The sequence below is a fragment of the Chaetodon trifascialis genome, chromosome 20 (assembly GCF_039877785.1).
Source record: "Chaetodon trifascialis isolate fChaTrf1 chromosome 20, fChaTrf1.hap1, whole genome shotgun sequence".
Lineage (NCBI taxonomy): Eukaryota > Metazoa > Chordata > Actinopteri > Chaetodontiformes > Chaetodontidae > Chaetodon > Chaetodon trifascialis.
In genome coordinates, this window is record NC_092075.1 from 10,737,697 (window position 1) to 10,748,636 (window position 10,940).

The 10,940-nt window shown below is 41.3% G+C and overlaps 2 protein-coding genes across 2 annotated transcripts; one reads left to right on the forward strand and one right to left on the reverse strand.

The window, feature by feature from the left end:
• Positions 1–1,279: 1,279 nt before the first annotated feature.
• On the forward strand, positions 1,280–4,180 carry tescb (tescalcin b). The gene is made up of 8 exons (XM_070988980.1): positions 1,280–1,540; positions 2,257–2,326; positions 2,543–2,623; positions 2,717–2,856; positions 2,951–3,012; positions 3,157–3,264; positions 3,355–3,402; positions 3,604–4,180. The coding sequence occupies exons 1-8, from the start codon at positions 1,477–1,479 to the stop codon at positions 3,679–3,681; spliced, it is 651 nt and encodes a 216-aa protein (XP_070845081.1). The 5' UTR covers positions 1,280–1,476; the 3' UTR covers positions 3,682–4,180.
• A 3,629-nt stretch (positions 4,181–7,809) lies between these two features.
• On the reverse strand, positions 7,810–9,226 carry m17 (IL-6 subfamily cytokine M17). The gene is made up of 3 exons (XM_070989371.1): positions 9,138–9,226; positions 8,498–8,646; positions 7,810–8,357 (listed from the first exon to the last, which is right to left on the reverse strand). Exons 1-3 carry the CDS (start codon positions 9,190–9,192, stop codon positions 7,890–7,892), a joined length of 672 nt encoding a protein of 223 aa, XP_070845472.1. The 5' UTR covers positions 9,193–9,226; the 3' UTR covers positions 7,810–7,889.
• Positions 9,227–10,940: the final 1,714 nt, after the last annotated feature.

Here is a 10,940-nt window from a genome sequence, read left to right on the forward strand (position 1 = left end):
CAACAATTTTCTTTGTTGCAAATGTCATTTTAAAAAGTGAGCTACCTGGGTGTGTTAGTGGGTGCAGGTTGTCAAGTTAAGATCAGGAGGTTTTGACAACAGGCTCACTCATGAATGGAAGGTGAGAACTTAAAACTTATTCTTGATGAAATGCAGTGGAAATGACGTTCAGCTGTGGATTCTAACAACCACAAACATTTCCACATGCAGTTCAAGATTCAGGAAGTCACCGTTATGTCAGTCTGACAACACAGATTACCATTAACGTAACATGACATTTCACCTGCTTGGTGTCGTGGCTGTTCTTGAGGCCAAGAATGACCTTTGAAGCTCAATCTTTAGGCAAACATGGGTGGCAAGAGGCAAACTCAGCCACCTGCTGATGAAGATCAACTGAAGTACTTTTACTTGCACTGGAACAAATGCTAACTCTATGCACATTTATCTATCAGAGTATCGCAATTTTAGGTTCATAGAAAAATTGTATATGTCATTTACGTCATTTTCTATTATCCAGTCATTCAACTTAACATGATTGAAAAAAATATGAGCTGAAACAGGTTGGTCCACCTGTGGAACTGTCAGGGTTTAACAGGTTAAAGCAGTAAGTCGGACACACCATGATTCATGGTGGGGCAAACCCATGTGTACAATATCTCTGCTGTATTTTGCCTGATTTTTTTTTTTTTTTTTTTTTTTGCTAAACTCCAGTATTAAGTGTTTCTTTATGAGCTGAGAAAATTCTCTGATGTCTTAAGATAAATAAACTATTTAAAAACCAAAGCTGAAAACAGTTCAGACTTTTAGAAAGACGTGGTTCTCACACAACACACAGGATGATCTTAAATATGATGCATTGCTGGAGATTAAACCAGCTCAACCTTCAGCATCTACAGCAGTAAAATGCAACACACACATCAGTAATATGAATCCAAAAACATCAGATGTGATAGTGAAGCACTATTTTGCTGCAGAATGAATACCTTTACTTTTCATACTTTAAGTACATTTGCTGAAATACTTAGATACCTTGACTTATCATTTTGAATGCAGTACTTTCACTTCACTCTTGTGTTATTTCTACTTTTACTTAAATTTCTGGACCGTTCCTGCTCTCTTTGCACCCTCCCTGCATGCACCGCAGCAGTAAACGAACAGGCGCATTGAATGTCTCAATGAATAAAAGTGTGGATCAATAATTCAGACTGCAGCCTGTTGTTCCTAAATGTCGTCATCAGGACGGTAGTTGCGGAAGTAGGCTGCGTCGCTGGCGGAGGATGAGACCTGCCTGGCGACCGCGCGGGGAGGAGAGGTGTGGGCTCGGGGTCTGTCACACAAAGCGCTCAGGTGGAGATGGATGATCCTGAAACGTGACCGCCTGAGATCCCTCTCTATCCCGACAGTTTCGCCTCATTTCTGACCTGTCCTGGGTCCCGTCAAAGTCTGGACTGGATAGGGAGGAGCTTTTCTTGAGGTATGGGTGCACTACAGTCCTTACCTGGTCAAGCAGAATACGTTGATCTGGCGGAGAAGACCGGCTGTGAGTAGTCATTATTATTGTTTGCGTCGGCGTTATAAGCGCTTCTGTTTTTTAAAAGCATGTAGGAGGTGTGAAAACATGAGATCACTGCACCGGAAATATGATTTTAGCTCAGTCTAATTTTGATTCAGTCAGATCTTAAAGGGGAAATCCGGCCATTTTAACATCATGTCCAACATAAGCAGAGAGATGATCAATATTTGCCTTTAGTATGTCATCACATCATGTCTGTGTGTAAGGAAAACCGGTCTGCTTGGTGCAGCAGAATAATGAATAATTTACACTGCAAGATCATGGAAATGTAACTTTACCCAGCTCACAGAGGGAGAGACTGTTAATAATAGATCAGACACTGTATTGAAAGCTCGGACAAAAGAAGAAGAAGTTAAATATAACAATACAACAGCTGCTTTAATTCACCTGTGGCCTCCTATGAAAGAGGTGATGTTTGCAGGGTGACACACACAACAAGTGTTTTACATGAAATATGAATATCCAAATGTGCTGCATTGAAAGCTTCAAGTCCAACCCATGAGGTGATAAAGAGCTGTGTCCTGTTTGAATCCAAACGCTAATGACTCACTAGTTTAAATGTCAAAATGGTAAAATATCTGATTCAGTTTTACGTGTCATCTTTGTGTCTCTGTGTTTTTGGAGGCATTTGGGATGTTTAAGCACGCACGAGAAGCAACGTTAGTCCTTTTCTCTGTTCTCAGTTTCATTCGAGCAGATCAGTGTCCTGCACAAAAGATTCAAGCAGTTGAGCCACAATGAGGAAACTCTGCGGTAAGTTACATTTTTAGGATTTTTAAGTAATCAATGTGAATTCTTCAGTGACATATTCAGCTTCCTTATTTTTAGTTGCTTTTTTTCTTGACCAGCTTTCTTTAGAACCACAAACCTGCCTAACAGGCTTTATGTTGGTTTATCCTACTGGCAGCTTGTTATTATGTGTTGTGTGACACTATGTGCCACTCCTTAAAACCCTTTTTCCACACTCAGGAGAGATCACTTCAACAAAATCCCAGATCTCGCATGCAACCCCATCCGTTCACAGATCATCGAGGCCTTCTTTGACAGAAGGTACAGTTGAACTTACTCTTGTGCCTTGGCTGCATAATGTAACATGGCGTGGGATGAAATGTCAGGCTTCGATCTTTCTGCATGTGTCTTTAGAAACTTCCGTCAGAATGGTGAAGGTGCGGTCGAGGAGATCGGCTTTGAGGAGTTCCTGGTGGTCATGTCCCATTTCAGGCCCCCGTCGCTGCACATGACGGACGACCAGCGTGAGAGCCTCAGGAGGGAGAAGCTGAGATGTGTGTCTTCAAATCAAATCACACCGTCACATGCTTGACATAATCTGTGGCTGACGCGCAGCCGTTACACTGATAACTGTGCTTTTCTCTGCAGTTTTATTCAACATGCATGACACAGACAACGATGGGACGATCACCCTGGAGGAGTACAGACACGTAAGCTTCAGCTAAGAGTCAGCTGTCAGCTGAGGAGGGAAGGGAGGAGGCATTTCTTTTCCTCCAGCCTTCTGCGATCAGAGGTTTAAGTCCTGCAGTGACTGCAGTAATAGTATTTTATTTAAACTTTTCACATCTGTGCAGGTGGTGGAGGAGCTGTTATCTCTCAGCGGGGCACTGGGGAAGGACACAGCCAAAAGCATTGCTGATGCAGCCATGTTGGAGGTGGCCAGTATTTCAATGGGCCACATGGTATGGAAAGCTGCAGGATGTCAAGATAACATTCAGTAGGACTCACCGTTTGTCTGCACAATGTCGTTAATTTCACTTTTTCACATGCAGGAACCTGATGAATTCTATGAGGGAATCACATTTGAGCATTTCCTGAAGGTTAGCGCACAGAATGCACACTATAATATGCATATATGTTTTCTAAAATCACTTCCATTAAGAGCTGTGACTATAGTTAATATGCAATGAAACAGTAGAAGTTTAGTTTTGCAAATCTCAAATAAAAACTCAACCATACCACTTTCACAGTGACATTATGGGCAATATACATTTTAAACTAAGCTAAAACTCTTTTTTTAGTTGCTGAATGGCTTTGAGATTGAATCAAGAATGAACATCCGCTTTCTGAAGATGGACACAACAACCTTATGCAAGTGAGGTTGGTACACTAAAGTGCGCAGTGACTCCAGGAGGATTCACCGTCATGGTTTCACTCTAACACTGGTTTGTCGCTTGCATTGAATATATGCCTTACTCATGTTTGAATAACTATGCAAATTCAAAGAATATACACATACTGCGGTTATATTAGGAGTAATTTCTCGACTGGAAGCAATAATATGAGATAATCTGTCAAATAACAATCAGCCTGTTAGTAGTTTGACAAAGCAATAATAGCAATAAGCAATAAGAAGACAGTATGACTGTGCATGCAAATATGGAGGCTTAAATAACCTTTGAAAATATTAATGCCATAAATCAGTAACTCTAAATAATCAGGGACATAGAGTTTGTCTTTTAATATATCTAGATGTGTCTAATAATAGTAATGCGATAGCTTGAAATGCCTTTTATTCATGTTACAAGTGTGACACTTGGTGCATGCTCTGCACGCTACATTTGCACAATAAAAGCCCCCATGAAACGGCTCTGACTTCAGTTCGTGATGTTCATTTCTGATAAAAAGGAAATGGGAGTGCTGTCATGCAAGATTAAATGCTTAAAGGCAGTATCTGATGAGCGCTTGTTGAAGAAGAGCGCGCGAGATAAGTCATAAACTTAGATTATTTTAATCAAATCCACGTTAGCTGCATTCTGCTTTGCTTTAGAGAGATCATGATATTCTTCATTTAAAAACACACCCATGATTATTAGTCTCAGAGACATTTTCATAAAGTTTGAACTGTCAACCAAAGACTGAACAGATGACACCAGACTTTAATCAGAAAAATCCACATCCTGAGGGACTGAATGACTCAAGGAAATAACTTTTGTTAAATGAGTGCTCTGTGTTGTATAATCTCATTCCAATATTTTCTACTTATTTATTTATATACGTAGAAATTCTCTTTAACAATGTGCAGAAGTCACAACACAAGCTTTGCTTAATATTGGTTCTATGAGCAGCTCACTTCTTTCTTAGCTTCAGTCTTTAGTCCATAAAATCATGACAGACTGTCATTGTTTGTCAAAAGTTTTACCCTCGCAATCACAGAGCCTCTGTATTACAAGATAATTTAGTAACTTAAGTAATGTTTGATAGCTCTATATCAGAAATTAAAGTTTTAAGATAAAGCTAATCCCTTAATGAGAGTCTTTTTGGTGTGACTTGTTGGCAATGCACACATTCATTAGCCACAGCATCATTGTCAAGAACAGAAATCTTGAGTAAACCTTCTAAAATGGCTTAAAATCTTTCACAGCAAAGTAGGGAAGCAAAGGAAAAAATCCACATGAAAGCAATGCAAGAATAACATGCAAGTGGATTAGAAATAGGAAGTCAGCAGCGTCCTGTTGGTGGGGTGGTTACAGTGTATATCATATGCAATAACCACAACCCTCCCGGGCTTTCTCCTGTTTCCTGTGAACTCATTCTACTTTCACTATCAGCAAAAAGGCTCATTTGAAGTGTTTCCTTTCAGGTGTTTATCTGTACCTGTTATTACGTCCTGAGCTTTCGATGTTACTGTGCATACATGGAATTAGCCTTTGTGTTAGATTTGTGCTTTATTTTGAAATATTGCCTGTGAATATCAAGTGATAGACTTTGCAAAATGCCCAAAGATACCCATCAGCACTCTGATTCACTTCGACTTCATACGTCAGTCAGTGTCTTCAGTCATGGGTGTATACTGCCCTCTACAGGTCACATCATGTTAGTAACGTTAAATGATGATGAACTATCTGATTCATGGAAAATAATCCTGTGTAACTTCTGAAGCAGGTAGATCAGATTCTGAAAAAATCAGGGATGTGACTGAATGATTAGATCTGTCTCTTTTACAGTCCATGACACTGTGTCATTTAGGCTTTTCCCTTACAAAGTTGTCCATATTTTACTTTAGTGTATATTGATTATTGGTCATCTTTTGTTGGTTCTGCAGAGAAATGTTGCAAATGTGCTGCAGGATCCATCATATGGCATCAGGTAATAATTAGCTGATCCCTTTAAGGACCACGGTGTGGAATTTAGTGGCATCTTGCAGTGAGGTTGCAGATTGTAACCTACCAAATACCCCTCATTTCACCCTTCCCTTTCCAAGCGTGTAGGAGAACCTACAGTGGCTTCAAAACTTGCTAAAGGTGCTCTCTAGAGCCAAAGTTTGGTTTCTCTGTTCAGGGCTACTTTTTGCTTTCCCTGGCAGTGCAACATGGCGGACTCTGTGGAAGAGGAGCGGCCCCTGTGTAGATGCAAAAAGTTGAATTCTTATTTTCATGTGATTATACACTCATGAAAACATAATTATTGATATTGTATTCCATTTCTGTTATATTCTGCCAATAGATCCCCATCCATCCATCCATCCATCCATTGTCTATACCAACTATCCCTTTCGGGGTTGCGGGGGGCTGGAGCCTATCCCAGCTGTCATTGGGCGAAAGGCGGGGTACACCCTGAACCGGTCGCCAGTCAATTGCAGGGCAACATATATAGACCAACAACCATTCACACTCACACCATAAGGGCAATTTTAGAGACACCAATTAGCCTAATAAGGCTAACATGGTTTTGGTCTCCCCGGAGAGAGCCCACACGTGCACGGGAAGAACATGCAAACTTCACACAGAAAGGCCCCTGCCCGACCCGGGGATTGAACTGGCGACCTTCTTGCTGTGAGCCACACGCACTCCCTGCTGCACCACCATGCCACCCACCAATAGATCCCCCTAAATCTTATACACTGGACTTTTAACACCTAGTGCCATTATCACATTGTTGTAGCAAGATGGACCCAAATGCAGTTTGACAAAATATTTTCAGTATATTGCAGCTGTGCAGAAGTCGCCACACGATGTGCTATAGATTGATGACAGATGGATCAGTGGTTACAGCAACTACAACAGGCCCCGGATTAAACCTCCAGTTCTGTTGGGGTTTGCATGTTCTTCCCTCTGTTGGTGTTGAAACCATGCAGGTTGTCTGGTTTTTCTTCACAAGAAAAAAAAAGCAAGTCAGGTGGATTAGAGAGCGTTTTACAGCGAGGACTTGTGTCCAAAGTGCATTATCACAAATATTGTATTTGCTGAGATTTCACAGCTCTCTGAGGACTTGAAAAGCATTAAGTGGGTAGTGAAAATTAATGAATAATGTAGACTGAACAGTGACTGTTGCCCTGAGGTACCCTCTGTGTTTGTGCTTTAAATAAAACACAGTTATAACAGGGAACTTGATTCATGACCTAGAGTGAATCCCCCATCTACTTCCAGTTTCCCGAGAGCTTGTGATCTGAGGAAAGTTTAGTTAGCATTACTTCATTCTAGCAAAATATTGGTATCTTTGTTATATTTATGTGCTCTATATGGAGATGACAAGTTTGCATACAGTCTGTTATTCATCTATTTAAAAAAGGGGTTTTCTGCAGAATCCCAACTTCTCTCCAGTTTTCCCCAGCCCACCTTTCACACACTCGCATCCCCATCTATATGAGGATGCAAGTTTGCGAGCCACACATACAGTTATCTGACCCACACACACCCACACCTTGTGACTGGCCAGACAGCCCGCCAGTTTCATGAAATCTTTCCTATCTGATGCAGCCTTGTGTTGAACACATGCGTCATTCTGAGCTGATATCACACAGTCAGCGTCTCAGCAGCTTCCTGATTTTCTTTTAACCCCTCCTGATGGACTGCTTCTGTGCAGAACTCAGCACATGATGCTTTGGGGACGAATTATGCTATTTTTATCGTTTTTACGCTTGTCAAAACCAAAAAAAATCTTTGCTAAAAGTGTAGAAACTGATTTTAAACTTGTCCTTTTTCCAAACGCTCCCGTGTTGCTGAAATTGCCATTATTGATGCAACCGTGAAAAAAATGAAGGATGAAAAAGTATAGCTGCAAAGTATCTTTAATAATTCCATATACATCAAATAAGTTTATATCAGCAAAGGAGAGCCTTACATAACATAGTAGACAAATTAAATATACATAACTTGCATAGAGAAACCTTTCCACTCTTGATCTTTTAACAGCACTCCTCTCATCAGAAACACACAAGAAAATAAATATTAAATACCATAAATAGGCTTCATTACACCGATGTACCAGCCACCTTCATACTCACTTATCTTTTCAAGTCCTTAACAACCCACTGAGTATAAGTGTTGTTGAAAGCAGACTGTCTAAGGCCAGCCTTAGGTCATCCTCAGAAGAAGAGTGTGTTCATTTGTATCCTCCTTCTGCACACTTTGTTTTTTAGAGTCCTCAGTTCTCGGGAAATGTTTGAAAGGAGCTCCTTGTAGGTCTTCAGGACCACACAGCCGTAGACCTTCTGCTGGAAGACGTTCTGAGGTGGAGGTAGTGTTGTCGGCCCCCCTGCTGGCTCCGGTACAGGCAGGTTTGGGAAGAGGCTCTGATAAAAGCTGTTTATGAGAGCAGCCAGGCTCTTGCTGCGAGCACTGACGGTGGTGAGCTCGGCCAGCAGTGGGCTCGTGGGCGACTGCAAGTCTGTCTGCTGCTCGTACACCCGTTTGAAATGTGGGAAGAAGGCTTGGAGATGCGTGGAGATGCTCGCTATCCTCTCTGAGGGCTCCAGGCCGGAGATGTTGGGGTCAGGGACGTCGTTAACTGACACCTTGCAGAAGAGCTCTGACATTTCTCCTTGAGAGGCTTTCTGCAAAAACAAAGAAAGAATAAAATAATCTAATTAAGCCACGCATCTTAAGAAGTGAGAGTCAGCATATTATGTTTAAAGGTGGAGCGCTGGATTTAACACAGCAAAATAAGATACAGCAGTTTTATGTCTGCACTCACATATGTTTTGATTAGGTCGACAGATTCCTTCTGTATGAGTCTGGTCAGCTTCACAGTCTGCTGCAGAGAATTCCCACACTGCTGGTTTCTGCTTGCTGCCACAGTTCTTGTTGAATCAACAGCCATAACCAGCAGGAGAGAGAGTAATGCTGAGGAGAAAGGAACTGGTCAGTTTAGGTTATCCTACATCCCAGCGCTGAGGGGAACTGCATTTTAAAGCCACGAGTGGAGGGCAGGAGGGATAAAAATAGATTCTTCGCCTTACAAACGTTTAGTGAAAAGACCAGGAGTCTGTTATATTATCAGTTCAGACATGTCATAAAATCACACACTGTAGTTCTGGTGTGTTTAAGTGGCAACAAGCATTCCCAGTTTCTTCAAATATTGGTCAGATTCTTAAAACACTTTAAAAACTCATTTACTTCACTGATGCTGAATAAAATGCTAGACTGAGTTCAAAAACCTGTGAAGCAGTAAAATTGAATCTGAAACTTCAGATTCTTGAGTTTCAGGCAGCTGTAAGCAGCTATAAGGCACCGAAAATAACCAAAGCAGCGTGCACAATAGAGAAGCAAGAAACGATTCAGTTGTGTTTAATCATTTCTCATGTTTTCATAGAAAAGTTTGTGATAAAACTTACTTGCTGCTGGTTCCATAAACTGTTGAAAATGCATACTCCTTACATGACCATTCATTCTCCTCTCGGTATCACAGGCAAATTGCGCAGACTTGTCATAATCACACTCCTTTCAAACTTTTTTAAAAGACAGAAACCACACATTTGTCACAGGAGGAAATGACGTGCACTTTGTGAGGCAACCAAATTTCCCAGAATTTCCTCCTCTTTTTTTTTTCACATGTGCATTTTTTTTTTTCTTTCATGTCCCGACATGCCTTTTCACACAGCATGTGGGACTCTGGCTAATTATTATTACGTGTTTGACCACATAGTGTCAAGTAGTATTTTTAATAACACTTCCTTTTTATTTCTGCTCGGAAAATTCTACACAAATCTGATATATTTAGATCGCTTGAGGAGTATTAACCTGCTGAATTTAGAAAAACGGGGTCAGACATGCATGAAAATAATTGAAGGACTGAGGTCAGCACACCCTCTGACATGGTTCACTGACGTGCTTTTTCACCGCCATCTAGAGAGCATGGGTGAGAAGGTCATAACTTAGTGGGTGTGAAAAAGTAAAAGTGAGCTCACCACAGTGCACAAACCCGCACAGCGATCATCTTTCTAATGCACTTTCTGCATACAGTAAGAGCAAATGTACCTTGAGTGGCATGTAAAGCTCCTTAAATTGAAGCGAAAGCATGCCGTACTGTGACAATCTAATACCAGAAAGGGGTTTTGTGGTTCTTCCAATGGCTTAAATATGACTTGGATAATTCAACAACAAAACCACACCTGCCACAACGGTCAACATGCAAAGTTTACCTTATTATAATCAGCCAAGTCAAAGGTGACTTCAGAGAAAGTGCAAACAAAGGTCTTAAAAACTGCAGGGTGCGTGACAGGGAGAGGTAGTGTGAACCAGAAAAGAGCATTTTAAAGTAGAACTGGGAAATATATGAGAGGTGTCATCAAAACAATCCCTGAGAAGAAGCCTGTGATTTTTTTTCAGGTTAACTGTTTTGGCCACCGTCTCTTGATTTCGGTAAACATTTCTCCTGAATTTTGTCAGTATAACTGTTACAGCTTCTCCTCAGACCGTGTGTGTCTTTTTGTAACAATATTTTCATGCAGGCATTTGCACAGGAAGCTGGCAAGGTCACAGGAAATGCATTTCTCAATCAGAAACTTTTACAAGTGCGTAAACGGGAGGGTCCTCGCAGCTGAACTAGGCAATATGTCAGTCATCAATCCACAAGTTTAAGTCTCTGCTCACATTATCAGAGGATGATTTCATTATGACATATGATGATGGTGTTGCACCCTCCGGTGATTTGTTTGGTGTGTGAGGTGGAAATAACAAAAACTGGGGATTTCATGTCTTGTCTAATCTCATCCACGTCACCGCTGACTTCGAGGAGTGATGGTCACTTCTGCTTGGACAAGTGACCATCCTCCATGATGTGTTCAGGCGAGCTGTGTGCATCACATTTTGCTCTGTCTGAGAACAACAGGTTAACTTTGCACTGAAACTGAAACAGTTCGTTGAGCATCTACATGATTCCCCACTTTTTTTTTTTTTTTTTAACGGTGATCATGTCTTGGTTTCAATCATCCACACTAAATGCTGCATTGCTGTCAAACCACTGACTACTTGAGAAAAGACAGGGGGAACTCGATGCACCACAACCCTGTCAGCACTACTTCAGGTAAAGGCTAACCACTCTTCTACCATCAGCGGGGCTTTCCAGTTGCCCCAGGGGATAATAGAGGGGTTGCGGTGTGGAGGGCAACTGCTGCAGATGGTGCCGCAAACGTCGA